Raw genomic sequence first — 22605 nt, 5'->3', positions numbered from 1 at the left:
GCATTGTATGGACGATATCGCAGTCCATGACTTGCCTGCTCAATGAATTTTATTATGTACAACATCAACTTCAGCATAGAATTGCCAATATAACACCCATAAAGAATTGTGTAACGTAAAATATTCTAAAATTTGTGTAATAACTTTTCTGGCTTTTATTTTTCTTGTACTTTTCAAACTTTTCAGATTTGTTTTTGATTTTTTTTTTTGACAAACTCTGATACTTTGAGAGCAACTGCAGAAATGACCAAAACTGCCAACACAATAACTCCACAGGCTTGGCCTCTGAAACAGAAACCGAGTTTTTAAAGCTTGGTCCATTCGGTAATGATCAAGTTTTGTTATTATTCAATTATCAATGATTGCCTGATCAGTCTTCTCTGAAGGTTGTTCTTATGATTGTCATTAATTTGAGGCAACCTATAGTGTTAACTATTAGAATGCAATTATTAATTCACTAGCTTGTCTTTATATTTACTTGAATTGCATATCTTTCTGAGGCTATACTGGACTTTTAATCATCACCACATGAATTATCCTTTTTTCTTATGGTTCCCTTCATTTCTCTTGGGCCTTTGTGATAGATTGAGATTTATTCAATGGTAAACTCTGCCCATTCATCTTGTTCAGGAGGGACATAGATGTTTCAATGGCTTCAACAAGGAAATCGAGAAATGTGAACAAGCGCTTTGCGAAAGTGAATGATGAGTGGCTGGATAAAGATGCGACAATTGCGAACAAAAGTAAGACACGCGTAAGTATATGTGGCCTTGGCAAACTTCATAGCTTCTTCTCTCGCAAATTCTATTTTGTTGGTCAGGTGAGACGCTGGTGTTAGCTCAATTTTTCATCTCTCTCATGGATGGATGGATTATGACATGGTTATAGAGCAGGATGTCACCTATGATAATTCCAGTTGTATGCTTTTGAAATCATCAAAGGAGATTTGGGATGCACTGAATGCTGCTGCTGCTAATTAGTACATAAAATAAGTGTTTGGGTTGCTTTTGAAATCTTCCAAGAAGATTGGGGATGCACTGAAAATGTTTGGTTCTGCTGAAACAGACATAATATGAGTATTTGGGTTTGTCTTTACCGATTAAGACAGAGGTATTCCGTACCGATACCGGTACCCAATATAGGTGGTGTACTGACACTCGGTATGCTCAAAAAAAAAAATCCATTTTGTATCGTACGACACTGTGCTAGTGTAGCATTGGTACAGGGTCTGGTACTGAGACAGCGGACCTTGTGTTATACTCTATAAATTTTTATAGTTAATCTTTATCTTTGTATTATATTTACTCATTGTATAAATAGACTATCAAATGGATGCCTATCAGACTCTTGCTCTTAGATTTTTAGATATATGTGGGCATTAATGCCATTGCAGCTAAGTTATTTTGATTTAATGCAATGAAGTGTGCATATGCAATGTTTTTGATTTTTGTCTGTATAACTGAACTAGTAGTACAGATTTATTCTGTAATCTGAACTAGCACATTACTTGTTATTATTTTTTTCAAACTTCTGGTAATATGTCTATGCAGAAGAGGAAATTGTCCGACATGTTAGGCACTCAATGGAGCAAAGAAGAGCTTGAGCGTTTCTATGAAGCCTATCGAAAATATGGGAAGGACTGGAGAAAGGTTTGCCTATATTGTTTTCTGAACTTGCTTTGTTTTTGAGAAGGTTTCTTTGTGATATATGTTGTTTTACCCCAGTTCTGTAGTTATTGAACAAATGAATTGTTGCTATTTGATTTGTTGAAATGGATGTTATGTGGGATACTGGGGGTTCCTTTTCCTTTTCTCAAGTTATGAAGTATTAAAATCTCTGCATGTATTAATAATCTTCTAAACGTATTGACTCTTTTGGGTTACCAGGTGGCTGGTGCAGTACGTAATAGATCGTCAGACATGGTGGAAGCTCTTTACAATATGAATAGGGTAAAGTGTATTTTCTTGATGTGATATTTTATTCCTTGAATTTGTGCAACCTTTTCCTGATCCTATAATTAGGTTCTGCTTCTGAAATAAATGTTAACTAAAAAAAACTTTGAAGTATGAAATTTTATTTACTGGCTTATCAGAAAACAGACATGCATATCAGAAATTTGAAGAGGAGAGGTAAAAAAAACACAGACATGCACCTACATTTTGAAGGGTGCAATTTGCCTGCACATACATCTGTTTGCTTGATTGTGCATGTTGTTCATAGATCTTTTAATAAACTTAGTTTAGATTAACCTTTATATTTACATGATGTTCACATTCTTCTCCATATAGACACATACATATATACAAGTACATTTATCACGTATAACAATCTGTCAATTATTCTGTTTTCCTAAAATTTTTGCGAAACTACTGTAACTTCCTCTCTCCAAACTAATATAATCCTGACCAGGAAGAAATTATGATCCATACACTAATCCGTAACGAAAAATAGTAGATACCTTTTGATAGAAGTTGCATGTTATGATCAGTGGAGTTATCTTAACTGCTGCAATAATATATGGTTCAACACTTTTATACTGTTTCTTTCTTTTTTTTTAATTAAGTTTTCCTTAAATGTATGTATGTGAGCTTTTGGTTCTATAAAGTTAATGGCTTTGGCTTCTTGATGTATCTATTTTTGGTATTTACTAACACTATCATGTAGTTTGCATGGAGTATCTTATCTATTGCCCTCTAGTTTTATGTTACTCTCTCGCTAGTTGTATCATTCTTGTTTGGTCACCATTCACCTTTAATGTTTTCCCTACATATACCATTATATGCTCTCAAATACCAGTACAAGCCATATTATTGTAACTTGTATTTCGATAGCTCATTTTTCCTTTTCCTAGTGAAGTTTTTTTTTTTTTTTTGTTGGATCAAGCGTTACCTTTAACATGACAATCTGCACAAACAGCTTGATGACTTAAACCCTACTAACACTATCTTCAAGATGCTTCTGGGATTCTTGAAATTCAGATTGAACTGTTGCACAGGTCACAAGTTTTATGATTATGTAGTCCTGCAAACAATGAAAATTCTTCATATATCTCAGCTATGAACTTCAGAACACTGCAATAATGGCTAGTAGTCAGCTTTCGATGCACTAGATTCAAAGTTAATGATGAGCAAATGAGGCTAACCACATGATTATTGATTCTTCCACCCAAAGTTGTATTCTGAACAACCTTGAACCTTGAAATTTCCAGAAACGAGATCAAATTTTTTAGTTGATTTATTTCCGATAAGGTTGAAGTTATGATGAACCATGTTGCCATGGATATGCTGGTTGGAGTGTGTGTCTGTGTTGGATCCTTCTAATGCCTAAGAGTTTTTCTCGTGGCCTCGTTCCTAGTGTAATATTTACACCCACATCATGCTGTGTCAATGTGGGTACTTCAGGGTAAATCAGAGTGTGGCAGATAAGATAGAAGAACAGCTTAGAATTTTTTTTTCCAGTATTCCAGTTGACAACCTTATCTGATTGCCTTTGGGCTATGTGTCATGACTTGACCTATGGAATGGTTGAGCACTCTTTTCTTTGGCTAATAGAGGTACAGGATTCGATCACATGTATATTGTATCAGCATACCTTGCATACTACTGATTTATGTTTTTTTCCCAATAATTTTACTATAACCATTTTAGAGTACACTGTTGTTGTTTTACTCTCTTAATTTTTATAATGATGTCTTGAGAAAAAGCTGACCTTATAAGTCGTGTGTTTTCTTCATGACTATAACTGGTCACTATGCAATCTCAGGCATACTTATCCCTTCCAGAAGGAACAGCTACTGCAGCTGGATTAATCGCAATGATGACTGATCACTACAATATTCTGGTGAGATTGGATATTGAGTTTCATATTGATGTTACTGTTACTATATAGGCTTATTTGGTGCTCAATTGCTTTTTTTTTTTGGTACATACGGACATGCATGTATACACACATATGCACTCATATGTACATGTATTTGTGTATATATGTGTGGGTGTGTGCGTGTGTGCATGCATCAGTTGGATCATGGAGAGAGCACTATATCTGGAACCTTATGCATGCGTGCGGAGCGAGCGACTTTATACATAGTGAAGTTGATAGTGTAAAGGTCACTATCTTTGAAACCTTGGGTAAAGCACCTGAGTAAATATTTCATGTACTTGGTGCCATAAAGGATGTGCCTGGTCCAAGTTTCCAACACAAAAGTGTAGTCTCTTTGTTTATATGGATTTATAATTCCATAACAATTATGCCTACAAAAGTGTCGTACATCTCCACCAGACTCGGAGGTTTTTATTTAAGTGCAACTGGCAAATCTCCTTTCGTAGTAAAAAAATTGCTTTTGCTTTTAAACTTCATGAAGTCATTGGACTTGGTGAAATATAAACTAGACTGATGAAGGCAAGATTACTAAAAATAATTGACATTTTCAATAGACAAAATAATATGGATTTTAAATTTAAAAATTGGTTTTGTCTATATAATTACAAAACGTGTTAACAATGAAAATGTCTATATTTGTCAAAGCGCCTGTACTGATAAGCATTGCTGCCCATTGATAATGTAAAGTCCATACCCACTGCTGAACACTGTCAAAAATTCCTGGGTTTGCTCTATGCCAGTAATCTAAAAAGTTGAGTTTAAATTATGGATGATAGATTAAATTACGTACCATAACCATAAACATCAAGCCTTGTTCGAACTAGTTGGGTTTGGTTTCATGGATCCTCATTTGCCAAATTTCATGCTTAAAACTATGTAATAGGTGGAAATCTTCTGCTTAAAACTTCTCATTACTACACAAGAACAAATTGTTGGAACTGTACCTCATAGAAGAAGAACACAGTTATGGTACTTAGACTTTAAAAGTCATATTATTGTTGATACACAACTTGAAATGGACTTCTAACAATAGATAAGGTGTTTCCATTAAAATGGCCACCCTATGTCCATTATTCTTCAGTTGTAAATTCTTTTTAACATGCACTGGTCCCATAACCTGGAGAGCAATTTGAGTTTTCAAGGACCTCCTTATCATTCACAATTAAACATATTGAGTTGGATTGCAAAGATGTTTGCCATGGTTTTGACAAATTATTTCACCTCCCACTGATAAATCTTTAGTTATTTAGGGATATAAGTTTTGCAAAGTTAACAGTGTATTAGTTTCTATTGTTGTAAAAAAGGAAAAGAAATCTATAGGCTGGATGCTCTAAGGTGATATATGGTAATACAATCAGTATGACCTTGTTATCTGGATGCACTGAATGAAGTTTTGTATGATATTATTGCTTATTGTATAGTTGTTTCTTTTTATAATTTTCCAAATATCTAATGTTTGTGGCTGTTTAACTGGACAGCTATGGTATTGCTCGACTTATAAGATATATTCTATGCTACAACTGAATTGGTTCTTTCAGTGCTGCAATATGCTCTAAATATCTCATGGCTGTGCTTACTTGAATATTGTTTCCCACGGTCAATTCAACCATTTAATTTTGATTCTTGTTAACTGTTTTGGTTGGGTTTGTTGTGTTGGGACAACTTGGGCTGTTATCCTGAAGCAAGGAAACTATCAACTGACAGGAAGGGAGGCGACAGTGGGTCGTGAAAGCAATGAATGTCTAGAACATCTCGCAAGACTGGCAACAAGCGTGGTCGGGGTAAAAATTTTTCGAACTCATGTCAAAAAGGTTTCCGATGGTCCCTATCCTGATCTAACTCAAGGTATCAGTCAGGGTCCAACATCAGGATGCGCCTTGTCATTATTAAGAAGGAAGCGCTCTGGAGGTAACTTTCAAGGTTTCAGCCTAAATGGCTCTGTAGAAATTTTCCTGATACCTTTATTGGAAGGGCGATTGCTGCTTCATTTGACAATCCACCTGAGACTTAATATGGCCGAAAAGTTCGCTGCAAAGCATTTATGAAATTTTAGAAGATCAGGAGATATAGATGCAGAAGATTGATCTTGTCATCTCCAAGTGCCTACTTATTTTTAGTTTCAAGAAATCAACATTTAGACTTTCCAAGAACTTTTTTAAATTCTTTTATCACTATCCAATTTGAGGTAGCAGCGGATGAAAGTAGAACTAAACAAAGGAAACATTTCTGGTTGCATTTATATAATTCTGAAGGATCTGAGTACAATACATTGATTCTTCCATGCCCATGATTTTCTTCTAGACATATGCGATGACCAGTCATCTAAGCAGTTGCATTTATAGATGCTTCAATTACATATTCACATGCACCAAGGATTAAGATATTGGTGTGAGTACCCTTGCTAGTCGGCTGTCAGCTTGGCATCATGAATTTCTTAGACATTTTGCTTTGGCCAGTTATATGCATTTATAGATGCTTCAATCAAGCACACATGCACATGCACCAGGGTTTTAGATATCAGTGTGAGTACCTGTTGCCAATCGGAAGTTGGCATGGCATGGCTATTCATGCCTGAACTTGTCTTACTTGGCTGAAGCATATTAGAAAACTTAAAAATAAAAACATATTAAATATGCTTTAATAGGTGCAGTGCAGACTTTGCTGGGTGCTGGTACTAATCCAGCAAGGTACATGTGGTTGGCACTCTAAACCAGTTATAGCCTGCACTTGTCTTACTTGGCTAAAGCAAAAACTAAAAGTACTTAAAAAGTGTTAAAATATGGATTTAACAGGTGCAGCGCAGATCCCTGCCGGGTGCTGATACTTTACCCAGCATGGTATATGCTGGCTGGCACTTTTAACCTATGACATGTGCACAAACATGCAGAAATACTGGTGTCAAATACTCCATTTTATATTTTATACACTCCCAGTTGTAATATCTAGAGCTGCAGTATCTGTTAAGTTGGCAGTGCGCCTATCATCATTCCCAACTGCCAAGTGCTGTTTATATTTATTTATGTAATTTTTGTTGAAATTAATATCTTTTAATTTTAGTCTTTGCTTTAAAATTTTCTATGACTTGCCTCGAAGGAAACTCTTCAGTTGCAGAGCTTCTGTGGCATATAGCCAGATTGGTTTTTCCGAAATTCTTGACATGGCTTATTGTTCGGGCTGTTGTTCAAGTACCCTCTTGTATAGCTTTATATCAAGGCTTCCGACTTTGATTGATAGTAAGTGGTGAAATTATGTACATTATGATATTCTTATGTTTCATTTCACATTGTTCTTGTCATTATCATAATTTTAACCATTGCGCTTTATTCCCTTTGCCTATAATTCTTGTTAGTTGCCACTATACTTCATCTGGTCTGGAAGCTTTTTTATTTATCAATGTTAGAATCTAATTCATTTCAGTTTATGTGAATGTCATGAGTCTCACTTAGTCAACCTCTGTTGTGGATGTTCTCATGCTTCTGATGTTTGTATACGTAAATACAGACACAAAATTAATGTTCTATTTTTTCAGCTGAATAAAATTGAGTTCTTGAAACATTGCCAGATCTATTTCCAGGTAGCCGACCTCGTGCGGTTGGGAAAAAGGACTCCCCGCACCCTGTTTCAAATATGTACAGCAGAGACGACAGGGATAAATACTTCTCCCAAATAAACAAGCATTGAAATCTGTTTCAAACACTGCTGATGATGAAGGTGCTCATGTGGCTGCATTGGCTTTAGCAGAGGCTTCTCAGAGAGGAGGCTCACCGCAGCTTTCTAGAACCCCTGGAAGAAGAGCTGATCACAGGAGATCTTCTCCTGCTAAGAGTGGTGAAAAAAAGGGTGAGCATCTTAAGTTCTGGAGTTTATTTCTTCTGCCATAATGCTATAAATAATAAAAAAATTCTCTTCCTAATACAAAATGTAGAACGAGTCGGAGATGGACAGCTCCAAAGTTAGTTGGTGTTCAAATTGAGGGCGATTGTCATGAAGGCAGTTTAGGAAGTAGAGAAGCTGAGATGGAGATTTTGTAGAGATGTCACTCGTCTGATAGAAAATGGACGGGGCTGCAGCAGTTGAAAACTAGAAGGAAGGTGAAGAAACTTCAGGAAAAGAGAAAAAAAGCAGCAGCAAGACATGGAAAATGATCAACTTGATGATGACAGGGAAGCATGCAGTGGTACTGAAGAAGGCATCAATATTAGAAAAGTTAAAGATGAAATTGACGGGAGAGACTATGGAGGGTAAAACTGTAAGAGGATCCAAGAGTTCAAGGAAAAGAAGCCGCCAGCTATTTTTTGGAGGTACGTGTCAAATTTTGTGCTTTTTCTTAGGATTCTCAATATGATTAAAAGGTAGTTATCATTTCTTCTTTTGAATATTTTTATTTGTGGCTGTGACGACATTTTATTGTTTGTTCTTTATTTCTAGCTTAACAATGTACAAATTGGAATTGAATTCTTACTACCATCTCTTTTATTTAACTGTGTTGCTTATTCCATGTACTATATGGTCAAGTGTCATATGACATTGAGCACATCTTTGATCCCTTTCTAGACAAATGAGCAAGATTGCGCCACCCCCCACCCCACACCACACAAAAAAGGAAAAAGAACTTTCATAGTTCTGGTGATAGACAAATCTTTTATATTGAATATTCTAATCTTCTAAAATGAATTATTTGAATAATTTTTGGTTACTTATTCAGTATGTTGGTCATTGAAATATTTTCATGATTCTCAATTTTTCTCGTTTAGTTCTTTGTATGTGATTTTTACCTTTTGTTTCCTTTCCAGCTTGATATATAGATATATTCTATGGAATTGTGCATAATGCTAATTTTGTTTCCTTTCAAGCTTGACATTGAGAATATGTTAAATTGATTGGTGCATGATGCCATACAATTATGTGTTTCACTTCTTTTTGGCACATGCCATCTTGTCTTGTTGTCTGTTACATCAAATGCCTACGAAATATTATTCTTGTTCACTGTTTTGTTCATGTAGATGAAAGCTCCGCCTTGATGCCTTACAGACACTTGCAGATTTGTCTGTAAATATCTTGCTGCCTACCTCTACCGTTGAATCTGGTTAGTTTCCTGTTCATATGTCCTCAGATTTTTTTTGTATTTTTAATTTTACTACTACTCTAGTATGATACATAACAAGTCATTGTTGTCAGAATTAGTGTTCATCCTTTTGTAGTTTGCAATGCTTTCTTTTTCGTATTGAATTATTGAGTACTTCCTTTGGTTCCTTTTGTTTCCTTTTCAGAGATTAAGAATGCACATTCTCATGACCTTTCATTCTAGATCTTTTTTGAGAACTACTATTACCAAAAGTTAGTATGAAATTGTTGTTGGGATGTATTTACATTTGTAAAGTGGGTCATTGTTCATAATTGTTTACATTACTAACATGTTCAGGAAACTTGTTTCAAGTGAATTAAACTTGTAAAACCTCACTATTTGTGGATTGGAAATTGGATTCAATGTCTTTTGGTTTTTTGAAGTTTGTATCAACTTAGATCTGAGCTGCTAAGAACATTTTACTGTCATTTATCTGTAAATATATGTATACAGAAAAACAGGAAGTTATGCCAGATAAGGTGAACGTAGATTGTTTATCATTATCAACATGCACAATAATCTTATTACATCCATGGTTTTAAATTTCAGATTTTCAGTCTAAACATGTCAAAATTTGACCTTGATTTTGGAGGTTTGGCAATTTCAGCCATTTGCAAAACCTATCTTGTCTAAGGCTAAAGGGCCAAAGGCCTTATTTTGCAGAACCTCTAGGAAGAACGTTGCCATTTTATCTCAACTAATAATTTTTGAGTTTGTTGCAAAGGCATGTTAAGTTCTAGTTTATTAGAAGTTTAAGGGCACTAAATTTTCTTAAGCATTTTATTGTATTAATTAATCATTTGAAATTCTACATACTGGGCATGATTTGTCAGTCCTGCTTAAACTTTCATGCACATTACCGAAGAAGTTCTATAACTTGAAGTGGATTAATAAGGTATAAATTCTCAGTAAATAGAGTTTTATTTTTTGATGATGTCTAAGATTCTCTATTAGCCTGATATTTCCATGGTGGCTGGTTGAGGAGGTTATTTGTGGTATAGCATGGAAAAAATTTTCTCTCTTTCTAAAACTTTCTTGATGATGATTCTATGGGGTCTATAATGATCATTTTGTGTCTAAAGTAAATGTAGTTAATATTAATATAATCAAACATTTCTTGACTTTTATTAGTACTAGTGGATACAAAAGATAATTGCTCATTCCTCACTCTCTGTAGGACTCCTGATAAAACCTTTATCTTCCGTGCTGGTGCTTGCAGATGCACCCACATACTAATGCAACGAATGAGCGCATGCGCATGCGAGTGAGAGAGTTCATTCATCATATACAGATTGGAGTTTAGCTGCTCAATATCATTGCATATATAAAAGAACAAAAACCAAGACATGATCCTTTAATCATTTCTGGAGACAAGTCCTTTTAGTTAGTTTGACTAAATGATCTTGCTTCGACATGTCTGAGTACTGTACTTTTTTTTTCCTTCAGAGGTTATCATGAACTGTTTAAAGGATTAATGTCTAATTTATGAAATTTGTCGATATTAGCCAAATGAATTTACTAGCACTGTGTTTTTTGTTTTTTAATTTCACCTTTCTGACCTTATCTACATGTTATTCATTTAAAAACTGATCTTCCGTTTTTCTAATATGTATGTCTTTCTCGTATGAATTCTAGAATCATCTTTCCAAGTTAAAGAAGAGAAAAGAAACATCAACACTGCTGAGGAGCCTAATATACCTGAATCAATGTCAACAACACATGAGAGAGATCAGGCCAAAGTTTCAGTGAAAAAGGAGACAGGGTATTCGACAAGTGTTGGTACTGATGCTGTTACCAGGAAAAGTGCTAAGCCTGCAAAGTGTTTACGTCATGATGTAAATGCCATTTCTGAAGTGAAGCAGCAAACTTGTGCATGCACCAGTAAGATGCAGAAAAAAAAACGGAAGTCTTCGACTGGAAAAGTAAAGATTCTAATGCAACTGTTTTGATAAACATGATATTGCCATCTCATTTTTTGCACCTTACCGTCATTTGTTCAGTGTATGAGATGTCCTTTTTCAGGCAGGATATGAGCTGCCTTTGTTTTTATGACTTCTACCTATTTATTTTTACCATTTGCAGGCTTCAAAAGGTGAATTTAATGGTGATTCTCAGAAATGTGAACCACAGAAGATAGAGGTGCCTTAATCTTTCTTCCTTTTTTTCCTCATAACTTGATTTCTTATTATGATGGCTAAAAAATGTTTCTGGAATAGTTTTTAAAGACTCTGATTGACCTTTTTTTCTTTCTATTATAGTTGAATTTCAGCTGGCTATTTCTTGTCAAATGTACTATATGCAAATCGATACATTGATATTTAGCTTCTTTTAGTAAGTCTATATATTATATAATGCATGAAATAAACTCTATTATATCCCCCTTTTCTTGTACAATGAAAACGGGTTGTACCTTATTTTGTTAGTTAGCACCAATGTGAGGAGATAACTTTGATTCTGCCTGGTATGCATGAGCTCTTGGTCTTGTTTGTGTGTGTTTCATAATTGTTAGATTTGATTAGCCCTATGCTGTTCTCGTTGCCATTATTGATGACTTCTACTTATGGCCTTCTAGCAAGGCTTGTTCATGTGCAGTCTTTTTGTGAATAATAAGACTTAGCAATTTGAAATCCTAATGCAAAAAGAACCTTTATAAAAGAGGCTTCAATCATAAAGGGCGGCTCAGTGCACAAGGCTCTTGCCATTGTTTTGTCTAGGGATGCTCAAATTTACACAGCCTTACCTTTGCATGTGGAGAGGCTGCTTCTGTGTTTCGAACTTGCGACCATGGAGGAACGGTGCCATTGGGCCATGGTTCACCCTCAGGCTTCAATCATGACGTGGCATTTTTAAAGCTTCTTGGATAGCCTTTGTACCCTTCTTTCATGAAAAGGCTCAGATGTCTTGGTCGATGGTCTTGCTAGTGGTTGAAATTTTTTTATGGACTTCTTAACCATCACAAGGTCCAAATTCACATGTGGTAAAGATGGGGAGTAGGAGGAACATTTTCCCCTTAATACTTTCTGCCTAATACATTCAAAAGAGGACATTAAATTATTTTTGCTAGTTTTGACTAAGAAGGTTAAAAATTGGAAAAAGAATCGATGATTAAAAAAAGAATAAACAACAGTATTAAGTAATTAAATGTCAGAAAGTGGTAGACATGAAGAGATGCACAACTCTTTGTGCTAATTTTGCTAAAGTAACCATACATGTATACTAGAACTTCTCAAAACTCAGGTCAATGGAGGCGTAATTAAGTATCACATATTCATGGTTAAGCGATTGCCATGGAGGCGTAATTAAGTATTACATATTATGTAGGTGCCAGCTAAACATTGGCACGGTAAGAGGTATTGTGCCATATGATTCTAATACTTGACACACCCCATTGCAAAAAGATTCACAAATCTGTAAAAGGATTCACATTTGTCAAGGTTTATTCTATATTTATATTTTTTAATAAACTTATATTAATTATTATTGGTGAACATTATTTTTAGTTTTGCTTTTATCTAGGATTACACCAGTCTTCCTTGATATATTTATCTATTGTTGTTAAAAATGTGCATTAAAATAATTTTAAGCAATTGTTGCTCAAGCTAACATTTCATAACTACGTTTAAGCATTAACCACAAAAATAAGCTCAAAATTGATATATATCTGGTTTGACTGATTAAAATAATACATTTAAGTTGATGCATCCCCCCCCCCCCCCCCAGCAAAAAAGAAAAAAAAGGCACGCACACACAAAAACCAGAATATAAAAAAGAAGAACTTCATTTTCTAAAATTTTGATTCAAATTCTTCATGCCAATCTATTTTCATCTTTTCTGTTAGTTTTCTAGTTTTCTTTGTTTGCCTTATATTTATATTTCACTTTATTTACTATTTGCAATTTGAGAATAATTTATGCTGACTGTGTTTTTTCTTTCTCTGATGGAGTAATTGATAGATGAATTCCTTCTGAAAATAAGATGGCACGAAGTTCTAGTTATGGATTTCTATTAATATTTCTTCTGATGCACTTGTTTTCCAGGTCTCACCAGAAGAAGGGAAGAGATTGATTAGTAAAACTAGACGTGTTAGTCAAGTTAGTTCATCACCAAAGCAAGCAAAATTGGTTAAACCACAGGAGAACTCTTCTTCAAGTACTGATCTACTTAGACCAGTCACAGATTCAAACGAAACAATTGTACAGGCTTCTAGTACTTGTCCTGTTAGCCTTGCTAACCAAAAGTAGAAGCCGCCGCAAGGTAGGTCTACAGAAAGCATGGAGATCGAAGGAGTTTAAGTCCAATGAGAATACTGTAGGCAATCGTCCTGATAAGTACTCACATCCTATCAACAGGGTGGTTGATCTCAAGGTTTGATATATTTTATCTTCTATGGTCCAAGTGTTACTCAGCTAGAAGTTTTTAACAAAGTCTGATGTTACTTCTTGCAGCAAAAACTTTCTCACAGCTTGTCTTCTCGAATGTTGCGTAGATGGTGTATGTTTGAATGGTTTTACAGTGCGATAGATTATCCTTGGTTTGCCAAAAGTGAGTTTGTAGAGTACCTAAATCATGTGAGATTGGGCCATGTGCCAAGGCTAACTCGTATCGAGTGGGGTGTCATACGAAGGTATTTTCATATTTCGTATTTATGTTTTATTGAGACTGTTTACCTAAATGCTTGTTTGTTCATTATCGCAGTTCTCTTGGAAAGCCACGTAGGTTGTCAAAACAGTTTTTGCAGGAAGAAAGAGAGAAGCTTGAGCAATATCGGGAATCAGTAAGGAAGCATTATGCTGAACTTCGAGCTGGTGTTAGAGAAGGACTCCCAACAGATCTGGCTCAGCCTTTATCAGTTGGGCAACGTGTTATCGCTTGTCATCCCAAAACAAGAGAAATTCATGATGGAAGTATTCTGACTGTTGACCGGAACCGGTGCAGAGTTCAATTTGATCGGCCTGAATTAGGGGTCGAGCTTGTGATGGTAATTGCGTTATAAAACAGCTGCTGCTTAGCTAATTAGTTTTGTTCTTTCTTATGTTTTTGGAATCTTTGACCTTGTTATTTATATTTTTGAAATTACATCATTAAATTCCCTAATTCAAATTTATTGTTTTACAATTTGAGGACGAACTTGTAGCTGTGAGGAGACGAATATTTTATATAAGCATTTACTGATTTACATGCACAGATACATAGAGGCATACACAGTGTGCACACACATACATACATGCACGCAAGCATGCGCAATACATACATACATCTGTCCATGCATTTAGATACATCCTTGATTGGCACCTTAATCCTCTGTTTGGTATGAAGGACGGATTGGAGGATGGATGGATGGAGGAGGGAGCCGTCTATTTAGTGAAATATGGAAGGATGCATAGGAATGATTCCTTCCTTTATTTGGTGTAGAAGGAATGAAAGACAGGATGGATGATATGTATATGACATTTTTACTAACTACCCTTTAATAAAAGTATTATTATTATCAATTTATAACACTTATTTATACTAAAGGAGGACAATATATAAACTTATAGTTTTTATAATTTATAATTATATAAAAAATTATATAAATATTTAATTTAAATTTATTCTCGTTAAATAAATGATTTTATAAATTAGTTATATATGAATTAATTTATTTATATATTAATTATATAAATGGCTAATTAATTTATAATTTAATTAAAATAGTTAATCAATTTTATATAAATATTTAACCAAAATAAGTGAATATAAATAGAAAAATAGAAGACAATTCTAATCTTTTGCTTATAATTATGGAAATTATGCACTAAAACTAAAATAATTAGTAATAAAATTTAATAGTATAGGGTTAATAGTATAGGTAAAACAAAAAAATATAAATAAAATGAATGAAAAAGTGAAAGTGTTAGAGTTTTGTCAAAAATTAATGAGGGGCAATTTTGGCAATGTAGAATCTCACCTTCACATTTTCCATCCATCCTTCGATGCAAATTGGTGGGTCAGGATGGATGGGCAATCCCTCATTTTCATCCATCCTAACTTTTTTTTTGAATCAAATGGTGGATGGGGGCCATCCATCCTTCCAACCCTATATATCCTCCCTCTCATGAACCCAACGAAACACAGGGTAAGTCTTCCATTAATCTTCATATACAACTTTTTGTAGCTTATTCATTCCATTCTATCTTTTTAGCTTCTTTTTCATCACCAGATCTATTGTTTGTTCATCATCGGTCACTTTTATGTCAAATTCTTGGTGGGGATGTCCCTTAAGTTCAAGGGGATCGTATCTCTAAGATAAAGTAACTCCCTTAGCATTGATGGTTGGGTTATGGACTTATGGTATGGTAGACCTAGAGATGCAAATTGGGCTTGGCCAGCCAATGGCTGTTCAACCCAGCTTGTATTGTAAGTAGGTTGGGCTAATGTTTCTTTGGCTTGGCTGAGCTTGGGTCTCAAATTTGTGGCCCCATTTAAAACCGTGTTGAGCTTGGGCCACTGATTTATGAGCTTGATAGCCCCACTCACCCTGGCTCAAAATTCATATAGTATGTACATGTATTTTAGATACCCACACATACATATATATGCCTAAATATTACCTGTTTATAAGCAAATATTATCTGTTTTTTAAGTAAAGTCTATTAACTGTTTTAGGAACCAAATGTATGTTTCTTGATTTTTATTCTTCGGTATGGTATGGCACATGTAGGCATGAGAAGACATGCTAGGGCTGGCCGCTGGCTGGTATGCCCCATGTCAGCGATGCTTGAACTCTTGGTGGAGAAAATCTTAATACTAAAATGGTAGTGCTCTTTTATTGAAGCAATTGGATTTTCTTGGGTTTCATAGTTTATTTTTGATCATTGTTGTTTACTATTCAAGTGCAATTTGATGCTTCTTTTTTTTGTTTTGTTTTGGATTCTAAGGGTTGGTTACCAAATGAATGTTTTTGCTGTTTATTGACAAAAGATTCAATGTGATTTGTGACTTCTGAATTTTATAGCAAGCTCCTGGATATTGTGTAATCACCAATACTATTTCCAGGATATCGACTGCATGCCACTGAACCCATTGGAAAATATTCCTGAAGCTCTTAGAAGACAGAATATTGTTGCGAATAAGTTTTGCACCAGCTTCTCAGATACAAAGCTAGATGATGGATCCAAGGAGTGGAAGATTGGAGGCTCCATGAAGTTTGCTCCAGCTGAGAGTTTGGAAATTACAAATGGGTCTTCTAATATTGCTTCTTCTAGTTATCCGATGCATACTTTAATGAAGCAGGCAAAGGTTTTTTGCTTTTCATTCTGTATCCTTTTCTGTTTTGAACAGTGATGGTTTGTAAAGGAGTATCCTAACGGGCGAACCTTTCTGACAGGGGGACACAATTGATGCCATTGTACAGGCTAAAGCTACTGTAAATGAAGTTGCAGTTGCTGCACAACAGGCAATGTACAGTCAGCCTTGTACATTGTCACAAATACAAGAAAGAGAAGCTGACATAAGAGTCCTTGCAGAGTTGTCGCGTGCCCTTGATAAAAAGGTAATGCTTGTTGGTAACAATTCCTTGTGGTGGGGTTTCTTACTGCAATATATCCTTCGCTACCAAAGTCCTAGGGAAAATTTATTGTTGACCCTAGAAATTTGCCATAAGGCTTGATGGTTATGATTCCGTGTATAACATTCTGTATACCATTATGTTATCTGCTTTTTTCATACTATAAAGCAGGAGATGTTATTGTCAAAGCCTTTTCCTGTTGAATTTGAGGTAAGTTATGGAGCAGAAAGCATACCTGTCAGTTGAGAAGGCTCCAAGGACTTGGCACATTTAATGACCAGTTCGATCTGGTGTCAACCTCTGGAAATGGGTGTGGTTTTCTAGGCCAATGCTAAGTTAGGCAAGAAAGGTGCTTGTTGTGAAACCTGCCAGTTGGTGGTAGAAAGGTTTTACTTAATGGTTGCAATTCAAGTTAATAAAACAAATAAGAGACTCTCCAAAATTCACCATAAAGAGCATTGATGTGGACATAAGCATAAAAAACATCTACATGTATTGTGGGCTTATGGGCTTATAATTCATGCACCCTATAAAATTCAAAATAGGGTTGCAAAACAGAAATCGGAACTGCTCAATACAATGTGCCAGTTTTAAAGTGTCTATGAACAAAATATTCACATCTTTTGCAGACATCTTGCCTATGAATCAATTCATCTTAAATTAAAAGTTCTAAACTTCTAATGGTTTGATACATCTTTCTGATTTTGGGATTAGTAAGGCATATGCCAGAATTCCCGGATATATATATATATATATATATATATATATATATATATATTTAAAATCGCTTTAAACCTTGTAGTTTATGTTCAATTTTATAAATTCGACATTGTAATTCCTCATTTTCAAATTTCCATGTTGCCCATTATATTGACTTGTATCAACATTGGGGTATGGTCTGGTTCAGCAAACTATGTGTAGATCTGGAGCATATGTGGTACAATACTAGTACATGAATAGTACAGGGTCATATCCTGAGATTTGGAACCTTGGTCTAGTGTCAAGTGTTGATAGTTTACTATCATTGTTTGTTGATTTAAAGTGTGAAGGAGTGTTATGAAGCTTATAGGTGTCCATGTGACTAGATACATCAAAAAGGCTAATTTTTAAAGTGTCTAGGTGACACTTCCTGTAAACGTTATGTTTGAAGGAATAAAATAACTGCATTCCAGCATAAACAGTTGTGCCATATTTACTTATTATTAACATATAATGAATTCATCTCTTGAACGTATCATTTTTACAAATTCATTTCTTACCACGGGTCTTCTCTTGTGTCCATGACTGCTCTAGTGATATCAATGGAAGCAGCTTAACTTGCTGATACAGGGATGCTTCCTACCTGGGCAATGGAGCAAAGTCCAATGGTTCCTGTGTATACAGGTCAAGTTGTGATTTGTGGGTCTAAAACATATTATTAGTGCTGTCCAGATAAAATAAGAGATCAACTCACAAGTGTTATGACCAAGGTCCGCCATACCGGAACCGGTCCCATACCGGTTTTTCAACAATAAACTATCAGTACCGGATTCCACGCTGATCCGGTACCGGTCCCAGGCCGGACCGGTACGTACCGGCCCGTACCGGCCGGTACGGACTGGTACGGCAGACCATGGCTATGACCTTTGTTTCTTATCATTATGCATTCATTCCTTAGGCATGTCTGACAGCTGTCCATGTAAACTGTTAGCCATTTGATGCCTGTTAAATTTCAGTTAGGCATGCACCCCTGTCCACAAACTCTCTTTTTGGTACCAGTTGAGAAAGCTTTTAATCAATGCAGATGATTCTACTTTGATATTTTGCCATTTATGTTTGTATCTAACCCTAAATATGTTGGACAGGATTTGTTGTTTGGTTGGGTAGTTTTTCACAATATTATAAGCTATTCTAGTGACATTTAAATTCAAAAGATCCTATCTAGTTTGTAAATGCTTCTTTTGGAATTTCATAACAATATACATTTGTAACAGCTGATTGCATATGATGTGTTTGCTAGATTTATATTGCAAAACATTTTTGTCCTTTAACTTACATCTGGTGCCTGTTGCTTGTGGTGGATTTCTTTCTGTTCTTATTGCTCATAAATCAGAAAGTGGTTATGAAGAAAATTTTAGGGATTCTTTAAGTTAAGACTACTGAAATTAGTGGAGATTGGTGAACTGCTACGCGTTAATGTTTTCTAGGAAGCTTTGCTGATGGAACTGAGGCACATGAATGAAGAAGTTTCTGGAAAGCAAAAGGATGGTGATGCCATTAAAGATTTGGAGCATTTTAGAAAGCAATATGCTATGGTGCTTGTGCAGCTAAGAGATGCCAATGATCAGGTAAGAATCATTCATGGACCTTATGCCACTCATGTTTTAATTGCACATTTTTCTTTTTCCTTAGATTTTTGTTGTCTATATTGCAAAGTCTTTAGGACCAAAAGCTATTGTCTTTTGTTTTCATTATTAGGTTGCTTCGGCCTTGCTCTCTTTGAGGCAGCGCAACACGTACCATGGGAATTCAACACATGCATGGGTTAGATCCATTGAGAATTCAGGGGGGGCTGCTGGACCTCCAGACTCTTGCAATCCATCAGCTTTTCTCAATCAGGATTCAGGATCTCATGTAGCTGAGATTGTTGAAAGTTCAAGGCGGAAAGCAAGAACGGTAGTTGATGCTGCTATGCAGGTGGGTTTGACCATCATCATTTCTCTGTATCAGGTTTTTTATGTTTTTGTCTCTTATGTTGGTTCAGTGTTTGGAATTTCAGAATTCAGTGGTATTCTTAGTCTAACAAACGTAGAACCAATTATCAGTTCTTAGCCTGTTTTAGATGCTTGCTTTCTGGGAACAAGTTCTCTGTAGTTTGTCAAATTTATAGTTCCAAAGAATATCTAAGAGTATGCATTTGTCTTGATACACTTCTCAGGCTATGTGTGCTTTGAAAGAAGGAGAAGATGCTTTTGTTAAGATTGGAGAGGCTTTAGATTCTGCTAACAACCGCATTTCTGGACCTGTTTCTGGTGTATTTGGAGTAAGACGCAATCCTCTAGATCCAGGACATGGCATTTCAGCATATCAAGATCATACAACATCATGCATGTCTGAGGCAACAGTTCATGCTAGTCCAAAACCCCATATTTCTTCTGATTCAGAGATCCAACTTCCATCAGATCTGATTTCATCATGTGTCGCTACATTGCTCATGATACAGGTAAACTCTCTTGGAAATTATATTATTATTCAACACACACCCGTATAATCTGTGGTGGTTGTCATATGGCTGTATGTTTTAAAATTTTGAAGATTGGTATGTGAAACTCGTCCATCTCTAATCCCTTGTGCGACATAGAACTCTTGATCGGAACTCAGCTTGCCTGCGACTCTTGATCTTTTTAAAATTCTTATATTCTAACTTTCTAAGGCACATTCTAGTGCATAACTTGAAAGTTTACACCATAGGTTAAATGAAATAGCCTTTGAATCTCCCCTAAGGAGATATAACTTAACTGATACTAAAAAATTTCAATTACCCATTTTATTTGATCCAGCATATAGAAGTATTCTCATAACAAATTTTGTGAAGCCGTTGATAATCAATATCAAAATTCTCATTTCGTAAGAGCGATATTGTCGTAGCGATTTTTATTTGGTTATCGAGCCTGTTAGTACTAGAGCAATTTTTCTTTTGAATTCATTCAAAAAAGTTTTGTATATTCCAGTATGGGTGTTTGTGTGTATGTGTGTGTGTGTGTGTGTATATATGTTAAATGAGATCCAGAAGTGCAAAAACATTAATGCAGAGGGACATTGGTGTCTTTTTTCCCATTTATGGTCCGATATGAATATTTACAACTTAATTTAGACACCATAAAGCAGATATGCCTTTTCCTTTATCGTAAGGGTCCCAGCATGTATTTGATGATGAGCCAAAGAAAAAAGAGCATATAATTTTAAGATCCAATTCCAATTCAAGTCTGCATTAAGCATCAGTATTTTGGAAACTTTGGAGGGCTAACACATACGGCCACTTGGAAATGACTCGATATGATATTTGGAAGTTGGAAGTCTTGAACATTTCTGGACAAATTGACATATCCCTAAGGATCTAACTATTGCAACTATGCAATAATTATCTACTCTCTGTGTTAATATTACAAGTAGTTTATACATGGATTCTAGTATTGCTTGATTTCTCTCATTTGAGTGGGTCAATGCTCCTCGCGGTATATTATTGCCATTGCTATGTTAATATACGGGTTATTTTGTATACCTTTGTCTCCTAAAGTTTGTCATTGTTGTCGAACAGACCTGCACCGAGAGACAATACCCACCTGCCGAGATTGCACAGATTCTTGATTCTGCAGTCACAAGTCTTCAGCCATGCTGTCCACAGAACCTTCCAATTTACAGGGAGATAGAGACATGTATGGGCATAATTAAGAACCAAATGTTGGCACTGATACCAACTCCAAGCATCATACCTCCTGTAGAGGTACCCGTTGCGCAAAAATGAATCCGAAGCGTGTTTTGTTTCTCTTGTCAGGTTCATTTTTCCCGTCTTGTTTGTATCGTGATGAAATGATGATATGCTCTTTGTATCAGGAGATAAAGTGATATTCCATTAAGGCATGTACATAAATACAACTGTTGGTTATTTCTTCTGTCCAGCTTTTTATGCTCAACTTATGACATAAGGTTCTTTTTTTCCGTCTTGTTTGTACCGTGATGAAATGATGATATGCTCTTTGTATCAGGAGATCAAGTGATATTCCATTTGGCACGTACCTAAACACTCCCTGTTGGTTATTTCTTCTCTCCAACTTTTTATGCTCAACTCATGACATTTTCCACTTTGTTTAATGAGAGGCAAACAGAACTTTTTAATAGGGTGGCGCAGACGGACAAAAGGAGGTAAACTGCAGGTTTAGAATATAAAATTTTTGCACAGCTGGGCGTTATATTATTAGATAATTTTAAAAAATAATTCTTCTTTAAGAATATAATGTAGAATATAATGAAATCTTATTTTCACTCTATCAAGTCATGTCAAAAAATTGTAGTTCAATAAATAAAAGTTATGCCGGCAAATATTGACTCTTTCATCTGTTCGGTCAGTTCGTGATGCCTGAGTTGAGATATTTTCCCATCCATACCGGTTGCTACATGATTTATGCAAAGAAACCAACAACTTACCGTAACACAATTGATCAAGTTGGCCTAAAAGTCGATTATCTTTATGCTAATTTGAATTCTTTTGATGTTCACCATAATAATCAATTTCTTGATTATTTTTCATCTGAACTGAACCCAGTACGAATCAATAGACTTGGAAAAGATTGAGGTACCTTGTAGATTTGCTCAAAATAATTTCTGATCTTGTATTAGTGTGCTGTTAATATTGATTACAAATACTTATATTGTTCTTTGCAATTCAAGTTCATTATTCCAAAGATTTTACTACGTTTCATAAGCCCCAAAGGGACTGGAGCATATTAGCGATCTTTGAATAGCTGAACTACAAATTCAGGAGGATTTGGTGCATAAGTGATGCACATTCAAAATTCTTTTAAAGAGAAATGTGTAAATTTATATAACTTAAATATTAATTTTGCAGTCCATAATTAGATATGGTAGGCATGAAATGCTCTCTTTCCAGAATTTGTGTTGTTCTTTTCTTTTCCCTTTTTTTTTTGGCGCGTGTGAGAGGTGTGGGGTGTGGTTGTGGATGGTGAATAGCTAGAATTGAAAATACTGAAAGATTTCCCCTTTAATGAACAGTATTATTTTCATGTTTAACCACTATCACTAGCCCAAAGAATGGTGTGCGGGTTACAGCTGCAATTAGGATTTTTCTATAGCCTCCTGAGCTCTCTTCTGGTGGGCTAAGCCACCTCACTTCTATTCTACTCTGTACAAAAAAAAAGCTCAAATGACCCAAACATCTCTGCAGAGACTAAGAGAACCAGAAACATGGAAACAGCTACTACTCAAACATGGTTGGAAACATCCCCAGGGCCACCATTCATTTCTACTCCGCCACCTCTGCTATACTCTGAAGGGT

The 22605-nt window shown here is 35.5% G+C and overlaps 1 protein-coding gene across 1 annotated transcript; it reads left to right on the top strand.

Moving 5' to 3' along the window:
- Positions 1 to 222: 222 nt before the first annotated feature.
- LOC120103873 (protein ALWAYS EARLY 1-like) lies at positions 223 to 21251 on the top strand. Its single transcript, XM_039132684.1, is given in 23 exon segments — positions 223 to 324; positions 631 to 754; positions 1551 to 1649; positions 1887 to 1949; positions 3763 to 3885; positions 7548 to 7732; positions 7805 to 8015; positions 8017 to 8118; positions 8120 to 8180; positions 8883 to 8891; positions 8894 to 8965; positions 10640 to 10926; positions 11087 to 11143; positions 13042 to 13227; positions 13229 to 13369; positions 13450 to 13628; positions 13700 to 13982; positions 16043 to 16285; positions 16374 to 16538; positions 18740 to 18880; positions 19011 to 19229; positions 19471 to 19755; positions 20851 to 21251. Coding segments are annotated over 22 exon segments (3423 nt in total). The 5' UTR covers positions 223 to 324; positions 631 to 649; the 3' UTR covers positions 21058 to 21251.
- Positions 21252 to 22605: the final 1354 nt, after the last annotated feature.

Source organism: Phoenix dactylifera, chromosome 12 (assembly GCF_009389715.1).
Source record: "Phoenix dactylifera cultivar Barhee BC4 chromosome 12, palm_55x_up_171113_PBpolish2nd_filt_p, whole genome shotgun sequence".
Lineage (NCBI taxonomy): Eukaryota > Viridiplantae > Streptophyta > Magnoliopsida > Arecales > Arecaceae > Phoenix > Phoenix dactylifera.
This window is presented reverse-complemented; position numbering and strand designations above follow the sequence as displayed.